Genomic DNA, 26,025 nt, shown 5'->3' on the forward strand with positions numbered 1-26,025 from the left:
CTCCATAAAAGGGGTTTATTTATGCTAGAAATTCAATTTGGCCTTCTTGTGGTAAATTGGAACCAGAGTAAAAATCCACTTTGGAACAGTGTAGAAAACAGTGGCTTTGGAGATTGTTTTGAGGCCAACTCCTGATTTGGGGGGCAAAACTCTACACATGTCATTAAACCCTTTGCTTTCTGTCCTGTGAAGACACCAGAATGTTTCCTATGAAGTATAAAAACTTCCAGCTCTACAAGCACTTCTTGCTTGTCGCAGCCCACACACTGAAGGCAACACAACAGCACAGAGCAGCAGGCAAAACAAAAGAGGAGTGGAAAGCAGTGACAACATTTTGTCAGGTAGTAATTGTCAAAGCAGGGCCTACTTGCTGCACACACACACACACACACAAGTTTTCAAGTTTGCTGTAGTTTAAGTTACTCTTGGGCATAGCTTGGGAATGTTTCTAGAAAAAATCCTTTTGGTGCAGCAGATAGCTTGGGAAAGGATTTGCCTCTGGGGGAAGGAAACAGTTTCTTTCTCTCCTGTGTCTCTTGGAAGAATTTTTAATTTTAAAGCATTGATGATTATGCTAATTAGTGCTTACCCTCAAATGCCAGTGGAATATAAATGTTGATAGTAGCTAAAACACACTGCAAATGTGCAGCAAAGTCTTCCTCCAGAGAGTCATCTGCGTTCCATGATAGCTCAGCTGGGGAGAAGCAGCATTCTTCACATGGAAAAGCAAAGTAGCTGCCTCTTCTATCCATGTCATCCCAAGGTGGCACTTCTAGGCTCCTCTGGATAGCCATGAATCAGCTGTTACCTACCTCATCACTCGAGCTTGCTTTGCCATGATATGTGTTAAAATGTCCAATGTCATTCTCAGGTAAACAGGAACCTTTCCCTTTGTTCAGGTGTGTGAGCAGCAGCAAGGATTTGGGCAGGATTCCTCCCATAACCCTGGATTACAAGTGGAGCTGGTCTAAATTTGGACCTGCAAGAGGCTGAAGCCCCTGGCTCCACAAGTGGATTTGAAGGGGGATGTTCAGGAGCTTTGCTCCTGCAAGCACAAGGGCTCTCCATCTAATAACCAGTACAGAATACATGAAGATTCCTCAACACCTCTCCTGCATTTTTTCAGGCACTCTAAAAAATACAAGTTCTTCCACATTCTGAAAGGAAAGAACTTACTGAACTACTCTGCTTACCAAAACACACACAGAAAAATATATTAAAGCCTAAAAAGAACACTTTTACCCCTTAAAAATTACCCTGATTTTAATCTGCAGGAAATTTTTTTCCCCTGAGCTCAAGTCTTTTGTCATCCAAGCATTGTAAACTTCCACCCAAGTAGTACTGCCATTGCTTAACCCACAGGCTTTAAAGCAGATGAGGTTGAATGTCTGGCTGCAGGGCTCAAAGCTCTGGAGGTACCACAGGCAGAATCCATTGTGTGATTCTGCCTGAAGCTGATTGCTTCTGAATCCCTGAAGGTCAGTAGGGAAACACTGGTACCTGTCATTTATCTTGGGGATGCAATACTGACCTTGCTACAAATCTAAATGGGTTGTAAAGACCCAGCTATGCCAGCTTCTCTAAAACCCCTTGTTTTCATCCCAATCCATTGGCAATGGCACCTGGTAGGTGCCAGAGCAGAGATTTCCACGTGGCTCAGTCTTAGCATAGGACACAAAGTGGTTTCTTGAATCCACAGCATTCCATGATAAAGGAGTGGTTCAGCTGAGCAGTTCCTGCCAGAAAGATGATTGTCAGTCCAAGGACTGCACAGATGGGTGGATTTCAGTGGATAAAGCTGACTTTGGGCTTGGTAATCAACTCTTGACATTCTCCCTTGCAATCATGGCCCCCTGTATAGCAAATTTAAAGGTACTAACACTGAAATTCCTTGTCTTTGAGATCTTTTACAGACCCCTTCAAAGCAGTGCACAAGACTCCAAGGATTCATGGCCTGTGGATTGAAAATAGTCCTAGAAAAACACAATGCCTGTGCTTATTTTTCTGAAGATCACTCGTTAGATTTCCCGTCAGCGCTGTCAGAGGGTGAAATCTTGGCCCCAGCTGAACTCAACAGGAATTTTGCCACTGACTTGAATGGAGCTAAAATGTCACTCCTGCTATTTGTCAAGGCAATTACATCCAGACAATACTTTAACATCTGGCTTCAAGTGAAGACACAGAGCAGTTCACTCCCTCAGTCTCTGAAGACAACGCAGGACATTGGCTATCTCCATAAAAAATGAAACATTTGTTCTTGGCAAGCTGCTTGTAATGAAGAGGGGATCCATCCAGTGACATCCAGGAACCAAGTCCCTGTTCCTTAGCCTATAGTTATTGGCAATAGCATCAATAGAACTTCTGTCACTTTCTGGGAAGAATGTCAAAAGCACCCATCTACTGTTGCAAGTCATTCTGTTGTAAAAACTTTGTTTAGAACAGCAGATCTGGCCTCATCTGTGGTTTCTCACAGATGAGGGGGGTTTTCACCCAGTTCATCTTCTGTTTTTCAAGGCACTGGAAGGTCCCTTGTTAGGTCAGGGAACAGCATTTCTATCTAAACCTTTCTCTGAGCATGGTGGTCAAAGGTAAGGCTGAAAGACAACTGATTATAGGTGAACAAATGGTGTGAGCTCATTTCCCTTTCTAAAAACCCATCTGAGACAAAGCAATATTGATTTATTACAAAATATAAAGGTTAGGTCAACCTCAAGTGGGGCACACCTTTTCCTGGTAGGAAAAAATAAAATTTTATATATAGAATTATTTGATCAGTGGTGATTTAAAAATCTATTTGAATGGGAAGAATCACAGGATCATAGAATGGTTTTGCTTGGAAGAGATATTGAAGACAATCCAGTTCCAGCCCCATGCTGTGGGCAGGGACACTTTCCACTGGACCAGGTGGCTTCAACCTGGCCTTGAACACTTCAGAAATGGGGCATTCATCACTTCTCTGGGCATCCACAACTTCTCTGAGTCGTTGGATGATGTCTGGAAGAACAGAGATGTACGAAGAGTGGGGCTTTTATGCATCAGGTAGGTAGGGATCTGTTCCCAGCTGGTGAGTTGCTGTACTGCTCACCTGTGCAAAACCAGCTTCCCTTGGTGTCCCTCCATCCCCTGGGATGCAAAGCCAAACTCAGTCACCAGCATCTGATGAGCCTCAATTCCCAGCACTTAAATAATTAGCTTCTCAAATGTACAAAAACAACTCTCATTTTCTGGATTAATGAGGGGAGCTGGGTTCCACTGAGCACAGCTATTATGGAGCTGCTAATGCAGTGTTTGATTCCGTGGCTGCCACCGAGCACGGCGCGATCGGCCCCTGGGAGAGCAGGAACACGGGGAGAGCAGCACTGCAGGGGCAAAGTGGAAGCCAGCAGGGGAAACCCTGCCAGTGCTTTGTGGGTTTATGCAGGGGGAGGGATGGTTTTATTTCTGTGTCTGCCAAGTCTCATCTGGGTTGATGATGATGCCACGTAACCCAGATGAAGGCTGAAGCTCAGGCAGGTCCTGTGGGTGGGTAGTTTGCTTTAATCACAGGCAGGTAGTTTCTGAAGCTGGGTAACAAAAATGTGACACAAACAGAAACCTAAAGCTTAGGTAGTCACACAGCAGCTTCTGCCCAGTTTCTGTAGCCAGAGCAGGAGGGAATGGCAAGGAGCTGGAAGGCTACAGTGGAACTGGAATGTTCTTGTCCTCTATGTTCATTTGGCTGAGGAGTCGGTAGGAAACTGGTTGTGAAAAGTCAATCTTGCCTCATTTTGGCAGGTACAGGCATCTAAACTCTTCAAAACAAACTTCTGTTCTCTCTTTGGGATCTTGGCACAGGGCTGGCAAGTTTGTTATTCCCAAATGGAAGGAGAAGGGACTGAGGAAATGTCAGCCTGCAAAGGCTGCCTCGCTCTGCCCTGGGAGGTTTAAACTGGGGCCACATGGCATGGACAACTCAACACTGTTGGGACTGTTCCTTCCTCTCTCTGTGTCGCTGCTTCCCTGCCTTGTACATGGAATAGGGAGGAGAGAATAATTGCAAAATCAGGGAATTTGCGATGTAACTGCAGCCACTCAACAAAGTCGTGCAGCTTCTCAGAGAACTGGAGATCAAAAGGCCTGGAGTGTTGATTTCCTCAAATTCTTCAGCTATCAAAGAGCCCTTCAGTACATGTCATTCTCCCCCACCCATTAGTTCATCCAAATTAGTGGTCATGCAGCCCTGGATGTGGATTTGGGGCTAAATATCTTCTCACACTGAAGTTCTTCTCCAACAATATGGCCTCGAGCACCTGACATCTGTCACATTTGCAAACCAAACCAAACCAAAACTTTTGACCTCTGTAAGAAAAGTCTGAAATTGCAATGGAAGCCCTGGGTTAGTCAAGAACGTTGGTGAAGATATAGCAGGAGTTGAAAGGTTAACACAGAAATTCGTGGAATGAAGCAGCAGTTTCTGCTTCATTCAGTGCAGGCAGCAGGGACACCAGGGACCTGCAGGTGCTCAAGGATCTCAGCACCTTCCCAAACCAGGAGCACTTCCCTGGAGGTGGCCATTCGAAATTAAGCTCCTTTGAAAATGCATGGATGCTGCTTCTCATGTCAGGGCTTGTTGGACCACTGACTTCAGAGGAGTAATTTAGCTGAAGCAATCAGGAAATAATTATTACAGTGGAGAGTTAAAAGACAGTAATTAAACTGTATAAATAAATAACTGAAGTGACTAAAAAAGTCCACCCAAAGCCTACTTTTGGAGCACTATTTAATGTAAATGAATCACTTAGTGGACAATACAACAATCATCTGTTCAGCTTCTATTCATTATCAAAAACAATACAGAAGGATTGGCAGGGAAGAGCCATGTGCCAGAGGGAGCCCTTTAGGAAATACCACAGAATCAGGACTGGCTTTTGTCTGTTTTTCTATTGTGTTCTGACAATGCTTTGCTAATGAATGTCCAACGTCATTTCAGTTGTCTTTTTCTTTTTTTTTCCCCCCCAAAACCAGATCAGTGGTAATCTTGGCCTTCCAGGGTTGCTTGTTCCTGTGGGAAGACTTCCACACATTATGTATCAGTTCAGCCAAGGTCCAAGAGGCTGAGGATGTGTTGTCTCAGGCCCTCTGGGAAACCCCACTGTAGCTGATGAGACAAAATCCTTCGATTTGGGCAAAAATCCATCAAATTTGAAAGAAATCATCACGTATCTCTGAGAGACGCAGTACTTCAGTGAGTTGTATACTCAGTAAATTTGTCTTTTGTTACTCTATTTGAAAGGACAATAATGTCATTCTGAGAAACCAGCTGCTTTTCCATAGGGAGTATTTACACTGATCATTCCCAGCACTATCATGGGAGTTATCTGCAGGAAGCTGCAGGCTAAAGGGAATCCCCATCAGGAAGCTGGGGAGCTAAACCTAGCAGGCAGACACCTATGCTAGAACAAACAGAGGTGAGACAATACCAAGAACTACAATGCTGTCATTATGCCTCAGAACTGATGATCCACTGACATTCCCATCTCTTAGGAGTTACTGGCTTGGAATAGCTCCAAGTTCACACCTGAGGGTGCAGCAGGTACCCAGAGGGGTTCCCTTTTCTGACCTGGCTCCTTGGCTCACTCCTGCTTTGCTGCTGCAACTTTCAGCTCCTGCAGCGTTGCTGGTTGGACTCTGTGGAGCCCCGCAGTGCAAAATCACTGTGACAGTCTGAGTTAAGGAAAAAGGGCAACAGTGATACACTTAAGAAAATAAACAGGCTTTTCTGCTGAGAAAATGCACGTGGAATAGCACCCAGATTTGACTTTTCAAGGCTGTCTCTGAGGTTGTTTTATTTTGTATTAAAGGAAATCTGAGTCTCTGCAGCAAATTTCTGCAGCCAGGGTCTTCTGTCAAATCCAGTGACAATGGAGGATGTGGGTTTCTTGTTAAAGCTATCTAGAATTTGAGATAGAACTGCACACTTCATAAAATCTTGCTCTGAGCTCAGTCTTCCAAATAAAGCAGAGATGGCATCAAACCCCCCAGGGCCTTATGCCTGCAAAATCCCCACCAAGTTCACAGCATGAACTCAGAATGCCACTGAAGGTGGGACCTGAGGGTTGACAGCCCTTCTGGGGGCTATTTCTGATATTCCGATTTCCAGCTTCTCCCTGTCCTTCAGCTGGAGATCAGTGGAGCTGCAGGATGGGTGGCACATCTCTGCATGTCACCTCAGTGCTCAGAATATCAACAGAACCTGAAATGATTGCTGGGTGGGATTAATACCCTGGGCTGTGTGTGGGGATGCACAGCCCAGCTGCCACCTTGGGACCTCTGACAGCGAGCTGGGGCAGCGACAGCCAAAATCCACCCTCCTGGAAGTGCTACAGCTCCTTGGGAGGCACCGTGAGTGTCACAGCTACCTCCAGACACACCTTTCGTGGTACCTGCGAGGCCAAGCTGCCAGGTGGAGTGCTGAAAATGGATAGTTCTAGCACCCTGAAACTGCAATCCTGAGTGCTGCCCTTCCACTAAAATAATCTGGCACTGGGCTTGGGCAGAGAGGGAAAACTGCTGCAAGATCATTGCCAGCATTTGCACTAACTGACACTTTTTTATAGTAATCTCTGTTAAAAGACAGAATTTCTCAAGTATGCTTTTGGTAGGAAAAGAAAAGCTGATTATGTTAATGCTCAGTATATTAAAGGTATCATCCTTATTTTGGGAGAAAGAAAAACCGAAATAATTACCATCCCTTGTTTAATAAACTTTCCCTAAAATATATTTTAAAAAATTTATTCAGTGAAGTTTTGTTCCTCCCTGATCTGGTAAAAAATTCTTTTTGTTAGTCCCTCGAGTGGATGCTTAAGTCAGGTCTCGCTGTAATTACACACCTCGCAGCAGTGCGGGAGACTTAATTAAGAGAGTCACTGTAGGTGTGTTGTCAGACGGATACAACCCAGGGCTGCTGGAGGAGGCACCAGCATGCAGCTGCACTGGGCATGTTGGGGAAGAAAATTCAAGTTTGCAGAAGATTTTGAGATCCTCCAAAAAAGAAAAAGGCAAGGAAAAAAAAAAAAAAAAAAAAAAAAAGCAGCGTGGACACACCCAGCAGCCTCTGTTCAAAGCCCCTCAACTCCATCGTCAGGGAGTCTGTGGTTTTAAAAATCTCTCTGTACTCACCAGGAGACGCTCTGCCACACGGCAAGATTTCAGATTCTCTCCTCCCCTCCTCCCAAAAGTGTGACTCACCAGTTTCAAATGGTGACATTTCATTCCCAAACTATTCCGGGAGCAGCTGGCTCCATAGCACATGGGGATGTGGGGAGAAGGGAGGAGGGAAGGAAGAGCCAGCTTGCACAGTGCAAACCACTCATTCTCTCCCCCACACAGGTATGTTGCTTTTACATCTCAGAACCACGTAATTTGGGACACGCTGGCAAATTCCATCGGAGGAAAACAATAAAACACACACATTTCAGGGGGAAAACAAACAAACAAACAAAAAAATCTGCACTCGCCAGTGATGCAATTCCTGGGTCACCAAACCCCTTTCCTGTCAGGCAGGAGGGACTGGGAGAGGGGTTTGCTCCCCAGATGGAAGAGATGTGAGGAAATGCCCTGTCCTCCCTTCTCACTCTCCCCACGAGTCCGAACCCCGCAGTTCTGGGTGAATTTCTGTGTGTTCAGGGTCAGGGTTTAGTCAGCATCGATATCTCAATTCTGATGAACAAATGCATGTGCAGTGGGACGCTGACAGGGGAATGACACAGAAATCCGTGTCAGCTCCCGGTGCCCAGAGGAGTTCTGTGTCACACTGCAGTCCGGCATCGCTGTGTCCCTGCTGTGAGGAGCGGGGTGCTGCGGGCCTCGCCAGCACACACACAATTCTGCAGGCACAGAATCCCAGGATAATCCAAGCTGGGAGGGACCCACAAGGATCACCGAGAGCGACTCGGACATGAATGGCCCATCCGGGGATCGAACTCGCGGGCTTGGCGTTGTCAGCAGTGAGCGGCGCGGAGCCGGGACAGGAGCGAGGGCGAGGGCTGTGACTCGGAGCGTGGCTGTGGGGTCAGAGCGGCCACCCAGCCCCTGCCCCATCCCCAGCCCAGCCCTGCCCCTGCCCCATCCCCATCCCCATCCCCATCCCCATCCCTGCCCCATTCACTGATGCTCGGCACACCGCGCGGGGAGGGAGCTGTGCGCGATGGAAGCCGCCGGCAGCGCCGGGATGCCCGCGGGCACTGGCACAGCAGCCTGGCACTGGGGACACCGGGCTGCAGGGACCATCCCCAGGGAGGCGACAGCCCCAGGGAGACGTGGCGGGGCCCCAGCCCCTGGCTGTCCCTGCGTGTGCCGGATTGGAACAGGCTGTCACAGCCCAGCCCAGCCCCGTGCATGTCTGCACAGGAAATGTTTGATTACAGCTTCATTCATCTCCTCTGCTGCCGTTGGAAAAGGGGACGCTGTTCCTGTGGCTTTCTCAGCAGCTTGGGACCTTGGGCTGCCCAGATCCAAGCCTAATTCCTATTTTTTTCCTTGGGGGAGCCCCACTGAAAGCAGTGCTCATTCAAGAAGAGGAGGATGGCTCGCTGCTCGATCCAGGCATGCAGCAGCAATGACCTTGGCTAGGTAACCATCTCCTGAATACAAAGATGGATATAAAAACAGCAATCCCCTTTTTAAAAGACACCCAGTTTTCTGCTAAGGTAGGGAAAGGCAGTGGTTTGTTAAATAAATGCGTCTGTCAGGGCTGGATTTCTTTCCCAGCTTCCCTAAATGCCCTTCACCAGCAGAGAGGGGGAGGGGACCTGCTCTTTGAAGCCTTTTCCTTATGGGAATAGAAAACACGGAAAGAATTCAATTCTCTGCCACAGCCCAGCAGCGCTGATCCACACTTCAAACCCCAAAGCCCGGGAGCCCGGCGGGCTGGTGGGTGCTTGGAGCCTGCAGTAGCACAGATTAGCCCAGTTCGATATCCAGCATCATTAAGTGTTCCCCGTGGTGTTAGAGCACAGAAAAAGGGGCAGGAATGGAGACTGGGGAAGAAAAATTAGGAAATTCTGTGCAGAAAGAACTGCGGTTATCCAAATCTTTGATCAAAGCACCATCTAGTGAAGAACAGACTCCTTGCAGCTGGCAGCGCTCTGGGCAGCTGCACCAACATTTGCCTTTCACCACGAGTTTGCTGCTAAAAACCCCCCAAAATCACCCAAATATGCACGGCCCGTGCTGGACCTGAACGAACACGCCCCAAAAATTGCTGCCCTCTCCTTAAATCTGTCTGAGTGGAAACGCGTTCCTGTGCTCCCCTCAACTCCCACCAGAGAACCTCAGCCCCTGAATCCCGCAGGGAACGAGGCACCACAGGAAGAGAAGGATTTCCATGTTGTAGTTTGGGAGCTAAGGAAAAGAAAAGGTAAGTGAGCGGTCCAAGGTCGTGCAGGAAGCCAGAGGCAGATCCGGGAATAGAGATCAGCCACCCTGGACCCAGGGATGCCTGAACAATAGCACAGCCTCTCCCTCTGCTGTCATTTAACTCCTTCCTGACCCACCAAAACCCACAGAGGGGTGGGCTCTCCTCTCCTCTCCTCTGCAGATGTGCCTTTACAGCTCGTGGGGGCCCAGCCCTCAGCCTGCACCTGCTTTTCCCCCTCCAAACCAACAAGTAAAGGCAGTAGGGAAGGACAGGGTTGGGTGTCCTGAGAGCAGTGAAGCTGCAGGTAGGAAATACTTCTGTACAGCTGGCCTGAGCTGTCCTCTCATCAATTAAACCACAATTAGCATCTGTTTATGGAAATGGTGCCTCGGCTTTGCCATTTCTGTGTGTGACAAAACACCCCTCTCTCCCCTGGAAGCATCCAGCTCCATGAAAGTGGCTGTGGAGTGTGGGGAGCTAGAGCTGCAGGAGGAGAGGATGTTGCTGCCTCTCCCTCTTCCCCAGCTTTTGGGTTATCTGCAAGGATTGGGGATTTGCAGCACGATCACACATCAGAAATGCAGTTTCACTAAGTCTACGCTGTTCTCACACTGAGCTTGGAAATGCTGCAGTGCAGGCTCTGGAGGAGACAGTAATTACAAACAAACCTTATAGAAAATAGCTGAAAAAGAAAAATAATACTCAGGTGGTGGAAAAAAACTGAACTCCAATGAACTGAACCTGCAGCAAAATTCTCCCAGAGACCAGAGCTGAGAGAAACAGTGACCAAGTACCCAGAAAGAGTTCTCTGAAAGGAGTTTGATGTCCTTGAGTCAGAGCCCAGCTCCAAACCAGAACTACAACTGAGGCAAAAGTTAAGACCATCTTCTCGGGTCACTGTCTGGAAGGGACACAGACAAATCTGCAAACAGCTGCAGGGGCAAAGAACTGGAAAAGCCCTGAGAAGCCCTTATTTTTCTCTTTTCCATCCTAGGTCTGTTTTTTTTTTTTTTGTTTTTTTTTCCCCTACCAGTTTTCCGTCCTAGGTCTGTTTTTTTTTTGGTTTTTGTTTTTTGTTTTTTTTTTTCCCCTACCACCCTAGAATGTTTTCATTGACTCCAATTATGGGAGCAGGGAGGGAGGACGAGAGTCTGCACCCTTGTATGAGAGGCTGAGGCAAGAAAATCTTTAATCCTGCCACAGCCCTTTGAACATTTACATTTCCCAGCCACAGGCACTGTGAAACTGGGAGCTCTCAGTTCAAACTAGTTCAAGGATGTTTTCCCTGGGGAAGGCTTTTGTTACCCTGTGGGGATTTCTGCCCAGGTCTTTGCTCTGAGGGTGAGCAAGCACAGCTTTTCTTACAGAAAGAAGTGGCATCTTATACTCCTTGAAAAAGGAAAAGTGACAAATAAGAGCCCACAGGAACTAGGGCACAAAATTGCTGCCTTAGAGATTAGGGTTAAAAGGCTGCAGATCTGCACTGGGTGATTGCAGTAAAGCAGGTGTCACCAAACTCAAATCCTTGAGTTTGGAGATTTTTTTTCTTTTCTCCCCCTCAAGAAAGAGCTGCACTCCAAGAGGGCAGCGATAGAACAGCAGGATGTTTGTCAAGGAAGTGTTAACATGCTAAAAGGATTCCAGCCCTCTGCAGTTGTGGCCTGACAAAATGAGAAAGAAAAGAGATTTGAGTGCAAATAAAACCAACAAGCACAGTTTTAGATTATGCCAACATTTACCAGTTGGGGCTTGCACAGTCTGCAAACCAGTCCTAGATTTGGGAGAGAGTCTCCACTGATGGTTCAGAGAACAAAGACATGTTGACATCAGTAAATCTTCTAATCCCAGTGCCCGATGTGTCAATGAGCAGGTTTCAATCAGAGGTGAATTTCTTGCTAATTACATTAGATTAACCTAAGGAAATGGAATCCCAGTCAAAGCAACAAAGTCAAGCTTTCCTTCACTGACTTTCCAGCTGCAGCTCCAGTTTTGCTCTGTGACTTGCTGGGCACTTGGTTTCAACTGTGCCAGCACCTGCCCGCCTGGGAGAGCATTCCTGTTCAAATAAACACCTGGGAGGTCCCAGGTGAATGAGCAGAACAGCCTGGGCACAGCTCTCAGGTCACTGCTGTGCTCTGCATGAAGCTCCAGCTCTTGCTGCCCCACCTGGCTGGGAAAGAAGGACTGAAATGGTTTTTTCCAGCTCTGGTTTTCAGGAGACTGAACCAACTACAGCTCCCAGTGAGGCTACCATGACATAAACTACCTTCTTCTGGGTTGTATTTTTCGATTTAATAAGTGTAAATAAAATTATTGATCCTTCCATTTCATTACATACTGTCCCTGAAGTAAAAAAAAAAAAAAAAAAAAAAAAAAAAAGCATTATCATCCTTCCTTTCAGACAGTAATTTTTAGGAAGATTTTGAATTATTTTCTCATCTTTTCCCTGAAATATTGATCCCTTACTAATGATGAACCGGCACTGAAGCTTTGAATTAATTTCAGTGTTTTCCCTATTAGAAGAGAGGACCAGAAAAAAGCTACCATAAAAATTGGTGATAAAACCACCTTTCAAAGAACTGCTGCAAAAAGCTGTCCTTTATCTCCCTGCTGTCCACAGGGAAAGACATCTGGGATTAACTTGGAAATGTTTAAATATCTCTGACTCCTCTGTAAATGTCCCTTCTGCTCTTAAAACCTTCACAAAGAGGTGCAGGAACTCCCTGTGCCTTTCCTTCCTCAGGGCAAGGGCTCTGACACGTTTGGACTTTGGGCTTTTGGGATCACTGGGGCCACTTCAGAGTTTGTGCCTCTTATCAGAGCCAGGGGATTTAAAGCTGCACAGCCTGCAGCACGTCCAGGCCCCATTTCTGCACAGAAAACCAGAGAAATCATCAGAGAAATCGTCAGAGAAATCATCAGAGAAATCATCAGAGAAATCATCAGAGAAATCGTCAGAGAGGGCAGAGAAATCTGGGATGGGTTTTTCACCATCACAAATCTGAAAGAGGCTCTGCAGAAATGTCTCTTTTCTCCTACAGGAATTTACTGCTGTTCCTCACAGTCGGCCTTGCACAGTCCTGTCCTGTGCCAGTGTCACCCTCACAATGGGATTTTGGGGTGTCCTGTGCCAGTGTCACCCTCACAATGGGATTTTGGGGTGTCCTGAGCCAGTGTCACCCTCACAATGGGATTTTGGGGTGTCCTGTGCAGGCCAGGTGCCGCTGGCCCCTGTGGGTCCCTTCCAGCCGAGCTTTTTCTGTGGCTGTTTCCGATGTTTTCCTGGGCGATGCCGCAGTTCCGAGTTTCTGTGGCTGCAATGGGCGCTGGGCTCGCAGGGTGTGCAGGGAGGGCTCGGTGGGGCCCAGCAGCGGCACAGGACGGACGGGCAGGATCGGATGCCCGGGAGGTTCCCCCGGCCATGAGAAGAAACCTCCCCGTGCAGTGCCCGAGGTCCGAGCATGGAGGCTGAGGAGCCTCCCTCCCTCCCTCGCTGGCCATATTCCAGAGCAGCTCTGTGCCGTGCTGAGCAGGGAGGCTGAACACGCCCCACAGTCCCCTCCAGCCTGACCCCTCCGGGATTTTGTGATTCTGGGGCTGAGGGCATGCCCACCCGGGGGGAACCCAGAGGGGCGGAACCCCTGGTTGGCATCGCCGCTCCCCGGCCGGGCGGCACAGGCGGGAGGACAGGTGAGGGCAGATGTTCTCCGACAGCCACTTCCGGTTGGCGTCACGGGGAGCGGAGTCCGGGCGGAAGCGGCCCGGGCCCACTTCCGGCGGTGGCCATGGTGACGGCGGCGGCCAGGTGGGGACAGAGGGGACAGGGAGGGATAGGGAGGGACAGGAGGGACAGGAGAGTGGGGCCGGGGGGCTGCGGGGCTCTGGGAAATGCGGGAGAGCTTGGGGCAAGGCGGCGCTGGGGCGCGCAGGGACACCGAGCGCTCTCCGGGACAGAGTCCACCGCCGGTACCGCCATTAAAAATCTAACTATAGGTAAATCAGGGACACAGCCCGCCGTCATGGCCTCACGGAGCTCCTGGTTTGGTAAACGTCTGCACAACGCTTTCTTTGGAGCAACAAATGTTTCAGTTTTGTGAGCAGGCCGCTTTTGTTTCTGTCGCGGACACCAGCAGAGGAATTCCCAGAGGGAGGGAGGGAGGGAGGGTGGAATCCCACTCTGTACCCGAGCACAGGGACAGGGAGGTAACGAGAAAGCGATTCACAGAATCCCAGGTCGGCTCGGGGTGAAAGGACCTTAAATCCCACCTCATTCCACGCCTGCCAACACCTTCCAGTGGCGCAGGTGGAATTCCAGGCGCTGTCTCCAGCCCAGGCTGGGGCTGGGTGCTGAACACAGATTTTTTTTCCCCTCTTGCTGCACCGTGGGTTGAAGAACTCAGGCGGGATGCACTGAACGATGCTGAGATCCAGCAGAGGCTGATGCTGCAGGTAATGCCTGGCTGGCAGCTTCCTTTGGGAATTCCAGCTGTTCCAGTTGTTCTCCTCCTCCTGTTTTTTCCTGTTTGGATGAGCAGCTCTGCCCAGTTGCTGCGTTCCCCCTGAGGAGTTTTTACTGCTGTCAGAGGTTTGAGTTCACGTCTGTTTTCTCAGTCTGGGGGTTAAACTGAGGTTCCCCTGCCCTGGAAAGGTCAGAGCCTGTGCTCCCAGGGTTTGTTTTTAGAGCAGCCCAGGGCTGGGCTGGCATTGGACGCTTGCTTGGGCCGCTGCCAGTTCCACATTTAGCTCGGGGCTCTCCTGCTGCAGCACCGGGGCAGCTCCAGCTCAGAGTCACTGCAAGTGAGCCCTTTCTCAGGTAGGACCTTGTGCTTTCTTCACACTGAAGCTCTCCCTCGAGCCTCGAGGAGCTGTGCTTTTTTCCTTAGGAAATCCAGGGTTTTTTCCCCCTCCTTTTATCCCCCCAGCCGTTGGATTTGGGGTTGCAGCCTCCCAGCTGGTGCCACTAAAGGACAGTGTGATTCTGGGAGCCTGGAGCTGCACAATTTTATTTATTATTTATTTATTATTTTCAGTTTCATTCCCCCCTTGTTTGGGGAAGCTTCCAGGGGTTTGGTTCTTCAGGATCTGGTCTCATCTTTGCACCCCTGAGCTTATTCATAAATATCCTTGTTCCTTCAGAAACCATTGTGCTGGCTTGTGTGGGAGAACACCCAGTTTTGTTTTAAAGGGAGAGTTCTGGGTTTATTTTTAATTGGATAAATGTGATTGATTCTGTGGGAAGCCTTCAAAAAGTTTCCTACCCCCTGTATTTGCTGGCATTATCAGTATTTTTATTTCTGCTCTCTGATAACCTGCATGTTCCAATCCTGCCCTTTGGGATGGAGAACTGGGAATTACAGGGTTTGGTTTGCAGTTAATGAGCAGAGGCTGAAATCCTGCTGTAATAAACATCACTGTTAAAAACAGGGGTTTTTCAGTGTGAATACCCAAATTATTGAGCACAGGTGACAGTGGGTGTCAGAGCTCGGGGCAGGAGGCCTGAGCTGGTGAGTGCAGCTCAGCTGAGCTGTGCACCCCACGTGCTCCCCACCTTCACCCCCATTTCCATGTGACACAGCATTTTCTGCTCTGGGGTCCCTTCAGTGGTACCTGAAGTTGGGGCTGTGAGAGAAGCAGGTCACAAAATCAAAGCAAAACTTTTCTGTAGGTCTGAAGTGCTGCAGAAGTTCTTCAGTCCCAAATGATTTGTTCAGCTGGGTTGTCCTCTCTCTCAAGTCTGACTGAGCTGAGATTTTCTTTGTTTTGGGGGTTTTTTTAAGAGGCCATTTGAGCACCTTGGAAGAAGGCACTGCATCTTCATGCCCCAAAATAATAATTATTATAATATATATAGGGATTTCCATCTCTGATTGGCAACTCCTTCTCTCCCTGGCTCCTCTCCTTTCTCTTCCCCATCCCATATTTCCCCTCCCCAGAGCTGTTACCTGGTGGCTCAGGCTCCAGCCTGGAAGCTGCCACAGCAGGTTGTTGTTCTTGGTTTGCTGCAGCCCTCAGGCAGAGATGGACAATCTGCCCAGTTCCTGTGTATGACAGGAGAAAAAGGAAATACAACAAGATTAGAAATATTTTTCAGACCTCAGTGTGCTTTAGTTAGGAGAGGTGTCAGGAAAGGCCCCTCTTCTCAGTTACCTTTTCACCTGCATTCCACTGGATCCACAGCAGGGCCAGATTTTTCCAGTGCCCCATGAAGGAAGTGCCAGTGCACCTGTCAGCTCCCACTTGGGAAATAATGAAAGGGCCTGAACATGGCCTGAGGGTTTTTTGATTCCAGAATGTCCTGTAAGGCCAATGTCAGCACAGCACCTGTTGTCCCTGCCCACACTTTGTGCTGTGAATCTCAAGAGACTTTTGAGAGAGCAAAAAAAGGGGAGTCATAAAAAAGGCAGCTGCTGAGCATGAACTGGAGAAGTCTGAGAGAAGCTTCTCATCCAGCCTGAAAATCCAGTGGCCTTGTGTCAAAACATCTCTTTCCCAGAAATTGTTTTAGGGAAGATCCATTCTCTTATGTCAAATGAGCTGTCCCAGTCCCTGGCTGCAACCAGTGCCAAACACCCTGTGTGCTCTCCCTCAGCACAGAGGATGCTCTGCAGTGCCTGAGCTGAATCCTCCTTTTGGGTTTCTGCTCTCCCATTCTGGGCACACTCCCTGTGCCCTGGGGAGCTGCTGCTCTGATGTCTCCCTGCATTATCCACACTGGGTCCCACCAGGAAGGACTTGAGACCCACACGAGTCACTTTGGGAATGGGAAGTTCCAAAGGAGCCCAAGAAGAGTTGTGTTCTAACTTGGTGGCTTTGTTTTTACACCTTGCCAGGTTTATGTAGAGCTGTCTTCATGTGTTATTTTATTGTGTTCCAGCTGTACCCCCAGAAATAGTTATTTTATTCAGTTCACTGCTATTTCAGCAAGCTGTTCACTGTGCAGCTATTTGAGGAATTCTCTCCAAGCTCCTGATGGATATCTGGAAGAGCCTGACATTTTCCACATTAGCTCTGTTCCCTGGCATGCAGAGCCTCTGCCATCCCCTCAGTGACACTGAGTTCTGCCTCAGCATTGTAGTTACCTCTTGTTTTCTGCTTCTCATGCTCTCCTGTTGAAGGAGCACAAGCTGTGTGCCCAGAATTTGCCAGTAACTTCCCAGGAAAGGCCTGTCTTGCAGTTCAGACTGCAAGAGTTCAGACTCTGCCTGCATGAGAAAGGAGAAGGGAAGGGAAAATTCCCTGATGTTTGGTTCTGGCTTCATCTGTGACCCAGAAGATTTCAGGAATGGGTTATAATTAACTTTAGTCTTAGACCAAGCTTAGATAAAAGCTCAGGGATATGCAGAAGGAAAGTCAGTGGCCTTGTCACAGGAGTCCCACTTGCTCTTTGGCCCTTAGTAAGCTGTCACATAAACTACTCCTTTGAAGGAATGGCTTAGCAAGGAGATTAGGGCTATGCCTTGGTATCAGAATCCAATTCCAGGATGAGATTTCAGTGTGTTAAGCAAATTACTGGCTCAGAGAGAAAACCTGGAGCCTCCAAAAGACAGACTGGCTTATATCCATCTGGGATAACACAGAGTACCTGATCTCTGGCTTGTAGATACTCTGGTACTGGCTGTTCTAGAGAAATCTGAACAGTTTTATACAATCAGAAAAATGTGGAGAAATATCCCAGCCCTGAGGAACTTCATCACAAGAGGGTGAATTTAGGGTAAAACATGGGAACATCATCCCTGAACCCAAGTTTGTGACGTGACAGCTGACAGGATGCAATGCCAAGTGTCCTGCTGGGATGTTCACATTACTATTTCAGTGCTTAAAATTGGGTACTGATGTGAACTTTCCAAAACCTAAATGAAGGGATGAGAAAATCTGCTGAAGCTACAGAGGTACCTTGGTGGTTTACTGGTGGTCTAAGACAGGGTTAAGAAAAATAATTTCAAAGTAGTTTTCAGGCCTTTGCTCATTTTCCTCATGGTGAAATGATCTCTTTCCTTTCATCCTGTGGCTGTAGGAAGACAGTTCAGAAAGGAAAGCTGATGGATTTCACAAGCACTGTCATCGTCCCGCTGCTCTTTGGCAGCCTGGGCATCTTCGCGCTGTTCCGGCTGCTGCAGTGGATGCGGATGCGAGCCTACCTGCAGGAAGCTGTGGTGGTGATCACAGGGGCCACCTCTGGCCTGGGGAAAGGTATGGACCAAACAGGGCACCAGGGGCAGCACAGGCAGGGGGCTGTGGCAGGAGCAGCTCGTGGAATAAAGCAGGAACGAGCTGAAAGTTCCTGTTGATTGAGTTTTGAGAGACGCGGCTCCCACCTGAATTGTAACCACAGCCAGTGTAGATTTGGGTGCAAGGAAGTCTCAGTATTTGGTACAAAAAATTTAAATCACCTTGTATAAACTGGAGCTCATCAAAGCAAGGAATTAGATGCTGTTCTTGTGCTGTCAGGGGTCTTTTCCCTAAATCCTGAAAAAGCCAGGAAGCCAAATTGTTTCTTTAAAACCTCCCAGAAGTGGTGTTGTACCTTCAGGTACTTCCACCTGCTCTACCAAACTTTCCACTCCTTCTCCTTGTCCCTCACCCTCAACTTAAGGTACTTTTCATGGTACAAATCCATCCACTCTAAAGTCAAGCTCTTGGCATTGTTAACACCAGGGAGTATTTTTTTCCAACTGAAACTTATGTTCAGTTTTGCTTCAGTGGCTACATTCTCTAATTCTGCTTTCTATAATTGCTTTAAAAGCTGCTTGAAGAGAAGACAAGGTGCTCTCTGCTATTAAGGCCTTTCATTAGGATGAGTACATTTGTAGAACAAATAGAGCTTTAATTGATGCTGCCTTTGCCTGTGAGTTTGTCCCTAAGGACAGGGGTGTTCAGGAACTGGCCAAAGGAGATGAACTGGTTCTCTCTGCCTGCCTCAACCAAAGGGTGGGAGTGGTAAAGGATCTTGTACTTCTCATCAAGAGAGGAAATTAGTATTCCAGGAGAGACATTCCAGCTGGAGCTCTGTCTGTGCTGTGGGGTGTAGAGACTTCCACCACTGTGCTGTAAAGTTTCCTCCCTTTTTGACTCATTTGCAAGATCTTTTACAACTCCCCTTACTCCTATTATTAATACACCAGACCACCTCTAATTACTGTGTGTTCATTGCCATCCACTGTCATCCCTTGTGCGAACAAGCAGTTTGTCCCTCTGGCTCCCAGAGGGGACAGAAACATGCAGTTAGGAGGACAGTAGCCTGGCATCCCTTCTCCAGGCTTTTCCCAGTGAGGAAAATCACCTTGATGAAGGCATTAAACCCGAGGCTCCCCTCCCAGAACCTCTGGAGGGGTTCATTAAAATTGACACTCCTAAGACCTGTGTTAGATGACACACACAAGGTAACTGTGGTTAAGAAGGACATAAAGTCAAAAATGAAGAGGCAAATGTGAGCAGCTGAGGGGGAGGATGTGTGAACAGCACAGTAAGTGTCTAAGCAGCACAGTATCTGAGAGCACAGCAGCTGCTCGTGTGTCTGTCACAGTCCAGGAGAGTGGGACGTGGCTGTGACCTCTCTGTCAATCAGCCTGGCCACACACAGCAGCAGTGAAGCCACAGCCAGCCAACAGCACTTGGAGCTATCGCTGATGTGGAGCTGTCCTTTGGCTGGTATTCATGTCCCTACTTTTCTCTCTTCCTTGCTTCCCCACAGAATGTGCCAAAGCTTTCCATGCAGCTGGCTCCAGGCTGGTGCTGTGTGGCAGGGACAGTGAGAGGCTGAAGGAGCTGGTGCAGGAGCTTTGTGCCGTGAAGAATCACCGCAAGAACGTGAGTGTGGGAGCAGCACAGGCCCCCGGGCTCACGTGGCCTGGGTTTCTGCTGGGGCTCTCACAGGAGTTACAGAATTGCATGTGGGTTGTTGTCTTGAGCAACAGGAAAAATGCAACTCTGTGGTTAGGGATGGATGCTGATATAGGAGTGCACTGAGCTGGTGTGTCATTCCTTGTAAAAACCCCCAAAAAGAAGCCATCTTGGCTAGAAATGAAAGTGAAAGCACACAAGGGCAGAGTGTCCAGACCCCTTACACCTGCACCTCATACACTGAATCTGGAAAAGTGACTTTATTTCTGCTTTTATTTTTTATGTCTATACCAGCTGACTGTGGCTAAGAAAGATACTGCTGGCTTCTGCAGAAAACACATGGCTTATGTTTTGCCTTTTTCAGATGCATTTCCTTTAAGACAGGAAACTTTAGTAGTTGAGGAAGATCTCCCTTGTCCCTTTCCCAGGCTCAGGGATAAGGAACAGGCTACAGGAGCAGAGAAAGATGAACACAGCCTGTTTCTGCCATGAATTCCTGCCACATGGAACAGGGTCTGCATGGCCCTGCTCCTGTGCTTCCAGAGCTGGGGGATCCCACCATGAGCTGGCACACCCAGCACTGAACTGTATTTTGCTAACTTGAGTTTATTCACAGACACACGAGCCTCACACCGTGGTGTTTGACCTCTCAGACACCAAAGCTGTGGTGAATGCTGCTGAGGAGATCCTGAAGGCCCTGGGTCACGTGGACATCCTGATCAACAACGCTGGCATCAGCTTCCGAGGCACAATCGTGGACACAGGACTGCATGTGGATAAGAAAGTGATGGAAACAAATTACTTTGGACCTATAGCCCTCACCAAAGGTACCTGTGGTCCACAGGATTTGACTGCTGCCTCTGCAGATCAGCACAGCCTCACTTGTGTTTGTCATTGTACCTGGTACTGCACAGGCTGAAGGGAGGTTTGGGCTTCTGGGCAGGCCTGAGGGCATGACTCTGTGGGGAATACCCCAGTGGAGATGATCCCTGGTTCCATCTCCTGACTCCAGCCTGGCAGGGACTTGGGAAGAGGTCCAGTTATCCTGTCTGCACTGACAGAACACTGGAGAACGTGGTGGGGGTTCCAGTGGAGCTGCAGCTGTCCTGGGAAGCTTTGGTCACACAGAAAGCTCAGCCCAGAGCGTGTCAGCTGCAGGAAATGGGAAGATGTTCTGGTGGCAGGAAAAGCAAATCCTGCTGCCCGCTGTGTGGGAGATCAGAGCCACCACAGCAGCCCTTGTGCAGCCTCTGGCACAAGGAATCTCCTCACAGGTGACCCTCCCAGGCAGACACAGCTTCAGTCAGAGGCATCCCAAGCAGTGTCCCAACCCCTGCACTGAAGAGGGATCTTGTAATTCCCTTCAGCATCTCTGAGTGCTCTGAAAGCTTTGATTCTTGACAGCAGCAATGGCAGGACTGTTGTCTGAATGGGTCTTTTCTGTCCTTTGCTAGCACTTCTCCCCTCCATGATCAAGAGGAGACAAGGCCACATTGTGGCCATCAGCAGCGTGCAAGGCAAAATAAGCATTCCTTTCAGATCTGCATGTAAGTACCTCCACAGAAGATGGGAAAGACATATTTGGGGCACCAGGCTGAATAAATACTTGGCTCCTGCTTCCACATTTAGCTCTCCATGGAATTGGCTGTGGGCAGGGAAGGCAGAGCTGTGCATCACCCTCAACGGGGTCACAAACCACTGACAGCCACTCTTAAATACAAAATCTTAGCCCTGTCCTAAAGTTTTTAAGGGATGGAGAATATGTTTTGAAAACAGCTTGATAGTCCTATCTTGAGAGTCACTATAATTCCATAATTTTATGGTATTTTATCCTTGTCATTTGTCTGCATTATCTCCTCTAAGAAAGCAGGAAATTTTGGTTTTAATAAATTATGAAGTGCTATAATACAAACAATGCCAGAACAAAAGCCTAAACAATCTTGATCCAGCAAACTCTTCATGCTAAATCAGTTATGACAAGAAATATTGGTGGGATTACTGGAGAAAAAAAAAGCCCTTTAAAAGATGGATGAACTAAGATGAGAGCATTTGCTACACAAGCAACTGTAAATCACTGAAAGTGAACACCAGAAGTAGAGTGGTGATGGCATATGGTGGGTCAGGAGTGATGCTGAGTGGGGGAGAGCCTGGAATGTCTGAGCCATGGGGTTTTGCAGGTGATGTGGGTCCAATTGCTGCAGGAAGTGTTCTGAGGAGCTCCCAGGGTGCTTGCACAGGGACCAGAGCCACGTGGAAGTGGCAGCAGGAGCCCAGCCCTTGCCTGGGTCCTTGCAGGGTGTGCAGCCTGTGCTGAGCTGCCTCTGGTGCTGCTGGTGTGGTGTGGCAGCCACAGGCAGTGACCAAAAAAACAGAGTCACTCAGCCATTTCATGGGGGAAAATCCTGCCCTAGGCCACGCTTCCCTGCTGTGCCTGCCTGTGTGATCTGGTGTTCCCTTTGTGCAGCCAAGCCCTGAACCTGCTCTGCAAGTCCCTAGTGCTCAGCACATGCAGGGCAGCCAGCTCTGCCTTCCAAAGGCTTTGGGTCTCCTTTATCAGGAGTGGGAGGCAGCTTGGGTTCACTCTGCAGCAGGATCCAAGCCAGTTTTGAACTTGAGTTTACATTTTGTCTTCCTAAATTGCCTCTGACTCCCACTACCTGCTGCTGCCATTCACTAAACAAAAACAAACGTAGAGGCTGGAGAACAGCTCTTGCTGAGGAGTGGCTGCATTGCAGTGAAAAATCCATTCAGAAAGTGAAAATCCCTTCAGCCCTGCTCCTCTCCCTGGTGCACAGTCCTTTTCCTGTTTTCCAGATGCTGCCTCTAAGCACGCTACCCAGGCCTTCTTTGACTGTCTGCGAGCAGAGGTGGAGCAGTATGACATTGAAGTGACAGTTGTGAGCCCGGGGTACATCCAGACAAACCTGTCCCTCAACGCTGTCACAGCGGATGGATCTCGCTATGGAGGTGAGATACCACTCACTGCCCTTTCTAAAGCATCTCCATGTTATTATGGGGTGTTTGCAACACATGGCCTCTGGTGGGAACACAGGTTAGCCCTGAAGGATCAAAAACCAACTTTGGATGCAGGGTAGGAACAGCAAGCCCCAAAATTTAGCCTTTCCAGACAGCAGCTATTGCCTTCAGGGCCGGCCATGAGGAACACCTGCCTGTGCTCCCATACACAGCTGGAGTGAAAACCAGAGCAAGCAGCCATGTGCAGTTAGAGCTTTCCTAGGAAAGGTACTCAGTGGGGTTCCCCTGCTCACTCAGCTTTCCCTTGGCAGTTATGGACAAGACCACGGCCGAGGGACAGACGGCGGCCGAGGTGGCTCAGGTGGTTCTCAATGCAGTGGGACAGAAGAAGAAGGAAGTGCTTGTGGCTGGCCTGACCCCCTGCCTGGCTGTCTACCTGAGGAACCTCTGCCCCAGGCTTTTCTTCACCTTAATGGCATCTAGAGCAAAAAAGGAGAGAAAAGTAAAGGGCTCTTAGAGCTCAGCTGCCCTGAGCAGGGAGAGGCTGAGCCCCTGCAGTCGGCTGGGACATCACTGGAGGTGCTCCTGCAGGAAAATCCTTTCTCAAAATGCTGTTTACCATTGCGTGGAGACTGGGAAGTGGTTTCCCCCACACTGCTGGAAGACAGCACCTAAACCTCAGCTGGAGAAGGAAGGGTGCTTGGACAGTGGGGGAGAGCTGAGGGGAGGGGTCAGGGGAACACTCCCTGGCTGGGAGACTCCTCACCTCACTGCAGGCACACTCAGCTTTACTGCCTGCTACAAATAAAACCCACCTGTTCTGCCTTCACACCAGCAGAGCTTGGCTGTCCCCACCCCTGTGAAATACAATCCTCAGCTGGGAGCTCTCGTGATCAGTGTCTCATTCCCACTCCTTCCAATCTGATCCAGGACATGCTGCTTGCAGTGGGAAACTTCACAGCCTCTTCCTGTTAACGTGCCAAGTCATCTGATAAATTAAGCTCAATCCAGTGCCACTTTTAAAGAAGTAACTGATGTACAATTTGGGTGTATTTGGCATCATTTTACCTGTCTGAATCATGCCCTGCTGATGTACTGGGACAGTTAATTCTGCAGTGACAGCGCTCTGTGAATCCCAGCCCAAGGAATGCAGGGAAGCACTGAACAGGCAGAACAGCACAGCAAGGCAGCTGCTGCCAGGACACACTGCACAGGTGACAGCAGCACACCTGGGCCACCTGCAGCTCAGAGCAGGGGTGATCCTGTGGCTGCCAGGCACTCTCTGGCACTAGAGAAGAATCCATGTATGTGAAGTGCAGAGTGTAGCAGACAGACCCTTTGTTCTCATCTGCTTTAATGCAATCACAGATGCTAATTAGGATGACATCCAGTGGGGAATGATACCTGCCTGTTCAGGTATCACTTCAGGGAGTCTGACAGCCTGAAGGGGTGCTGTGTTCCATTCCTCACCCCCTTCTCATGTGAGGGGTACCAGCACCACTAGGAAAAAGGAATTGCTGCACAGAGATAGGACAGAAATAATCTTAAAATTGAAATAAACTCTACTAATAGGAACCAAGGTTCAGACCTCTCCTGCCACCTCCATACATTTGCCAGCATTTTCCATGTGTCCTGCCTCACATGTCCTGCCTGGGAGTGCACATCTGGTGACAAATAAATTACATTGCTATGAAATTAATCCCTTGGTCTACTCCAGCTCCTCACAGCATGTAACATAAGAGGAAGGGAAAACAGGAGGATTTTGTTTTTCCTTACATCCCTGCAAGGTGCTATTGTACCAGTAGTAGCTGCAGAACATGCTTTATCCCAGCCCTCTTTATGGGACCTGTTAGCTTACACAGTGTGAATCCACACAGAGAATTAGTCACACAAACTCTGCTATGGGTGTGCAGGCTCAGCAGGACCTTCTGCTTCCAAAAGCCTCTTCTTAACCATTACAGATTTATAAATGACCTCTGAGATCCAGGATGTGTTTAATGATGACAATGCTGCTGCTCTGTCAGGACATCCACCCTCTGCCACCTTCTCTGTGGCTGAGGCTGCAGCTGTGTCACAGGAAGGTCTGGGGTTGGATTGACAAGGTGAAGCTCTCAGGTGTGTAGACACCTTTTTTTCCCTGTTAAGATAGGAAAGCAAGGCATTACCTTCTCTGGCTCTTCACAAGGGGAGTGTTGGTGTGAGTTGTGCTTTTCCTTTTGTGTTTCCCATGCTCAGCTCCTCAGTTTCTTGGTGAAATGCAGTGCTCCTGCCAGGCTTGTTCAGCTGCTCCATGTTCTGGTGTTTCGGGTCGTGGCTACCCAGGAAGGACCAAGGGGCTGCTTTGCATTTCTGTGTTCCCATCCAGAGCACTGAGGGTGAAACACATCAGGCCTGAGGGAAAAGTGATGTGTGGGGAGTTCCTGTAGTTCCTGTGGGAGCTACAGCTCCAAGGCAGAGGTTGCTGAGAGTGCACCCATTCCCTTTGGAGGCAAATTCCCCCTCTCTGATGAGGGGAATGCTGCACACTCCAAAGCACATCCACAAGGGGCAGGGGGGCAGCAAAGTGTGGGGAATTCTGAAGAGAGGTTTGTCCCCAGCCACTGTTGATCCCACTGAGCTACTGGCACTGGGGACAGCAGATACAGCACCACTCCACACGGATGGGAACTTTTGGAAGTTGTTTTACCATTTCACTGTGCACTAAAATACCTCTCAAGGCCCCTCTCATTCTCCCAGGACCCCTTGCACATTTACAGCCCTGACTAACAACCAGAATGTTAAAAAGCATTTTAGCTGTGTTATCACTGAGATTCCTTGGAAACGAGCCCCTCTGCCCCTCCACCTCAGAATGGACTAACAGCTGTTTTCCAATCAGACCTACCCATCATGACAGCTAAGCTGACTTTTCACCTTTCCTCCTGCAATAAGAGACCCCAGAAAACTTGCTAATTTTTAACTCAAGCCTCTGATGCCAGCCATGCATTTAGGGAACCTGCCATAGTGGTCATTCCAGTCCAAGGGAAGCTTAACACAAAAAGGTACCAGGACCCCAGAGGTTTGGTGCAGGAAAGGAACTAACAGCTCTGAGAATTATCCTGCACTGAGTAAAAAAAGACCAGGAACAGCTTTGGTGTGGCCAGGACAAAAGTATTTCAGGGCCCTCTGCAGCAATAAGCAGTAGTAGCTGTGGCAGATGTGCCACTGGCTTCAAATCCATCCAGGAGAGACTCTGGAAACACGTCAGGGTGGAAGGGCAGCCTGCCCAGCCTGGCCTAACCACTGAGAGATGAAGTAGTTGCATTTCTTTGCCTCCTCTCTGCCAAGGCAACTGTACATTGTTGCTATAAATAGAGTTCTGGATCGCAGCTTCTTTTAACCTTGGAGAGAGCTCAGCCACTGTACGAGGGGCTGCTGCCACCCAGAAATGTCTCAGTGCCACTGGAGCTCCTCCAGCCCACTCAGGTACAGCTGCCTGTGCTGGTGCTCAGGGCTGGGACACCCAGCAAACCCCGTTTGCCCAGCACAGACAGAATGGGCTGCATGTCCTGCTCACAGAAAAACTGCCCCAGCAGAGAAGCACAAGTCAGAACCGTGGTCAGAACAGCCCATGGAGGTGAGGACAGGGAGTCCTTGGTGCCTGCTGTGGCAATTTGGAGAGATAAAGGCAGAATTTGGGGTCTGACCCCCGTCAAGGTCAGTGTTTCAGCTGTGAAGGTCAGGCTGCAGCTCCCACTGGAGCAGGGAGCACACAGTGCACGGGCAGCTCTCACTGCAGGCCTTTGCTCTCCTATTCCAAATGTAACACCTGGAGC

At 48.9% G+C, this 26,025-nt stretch overlaps 1 protein-coding gene across 4 annotated transcripts; it reads left to right on the plus strand.

Moving 5' to 3' along the window:
- The first annotated feature begins 13,131 nt into the window (after positions 1 to 13,131).
- On the plus strand, positions 13,132 to 23,249 carry DHRS7B (dehydrogenase/reductase 7B). Of its 4 annotated transcripts, XM_041462655.1 has the most exons (8): positions 13,132 to 13,202; positions 13,791 to 13,846; positions 17,412 to 17,587; positions 19,089 to 19,204; positions 19,854 to 20,064; positions 20,692 to 20,784; positions 22,052 to 22,204; positions 22,525 to 23,249. In XM_041462655.1, exons 3-8 carry the CDS (start codon positions 17,437 to 17,439, stop codon positions 22,728 to 22,730), a joined length of 930 nt encoding a protein of 309 aa, XP_041318589.1. In that variant the 5' UTR covers positions 13,132 to 13,202; positions 13,791 to 13,846; positions 17,412 to 17,436; the 3' UTR covers positions 22,731 to 23,249. The 4 variants fall into 4 exon arrangements, with proteins under 4 accessions (XP_041318589.1, XP_041318587.1, XP_041318588.1 ...); XM_041462653.1 differs by lacking the exon at positions 13,791 to 13,846 and having other exon boundaries at positions 13,142 to 13,202; XM_041462654.1 differs by lacking the exon at positions 13,132 to 13,202 and having other exon boundaries at positions 13,568 to 13,846.
- The last annotated feature ends 2,776 nt before the right edge of the window (positions 23,250 to 26,025 follow it).

Source organism: Pyrgilauda ruficollis, unplaced genomic scaffold, assembly GCF_017590135.1.
Source record: "Pyrgilauda ruficollis isolate IOZ18807 unplaced genomic scaffold, ASM1759013v1 scaffold16, whole genome shotgun sequence".
NCBI classification, from domain to species: domain Eukaryota; kingdom Metazoa; phylum Chordata; class Aves; order Passeriformes; family Passeridae; genus Pyrgilauda; species Pyrgilauda ruficollis.

What these genes read in the sequence shown, in the direction of transcription:
- DHRS7B (XM_041462653.1), top strand. Translation starts at nt 13,183, where the DNA reads ATGGTGACGGCGGCGGCCAG. An exon ending in ATGGTGACGGCGGCGGCCAG is followed by an intron (nt 13,203 to 17,411) that starts GTGGGGACAGAG and finishes CTGTGGCTGTAG; the next exon opens with GAAGACAGTTCAGAAAGGAA. An exon ending in GGATGGATCTCGCTATGGAG is followed by an intron (nt 22,205 to 22,524) that starts GTGAGATACCAC and finishes TTCCCTTGGCAG; the next exon opens with TTATGGACAAGACCACGGCC.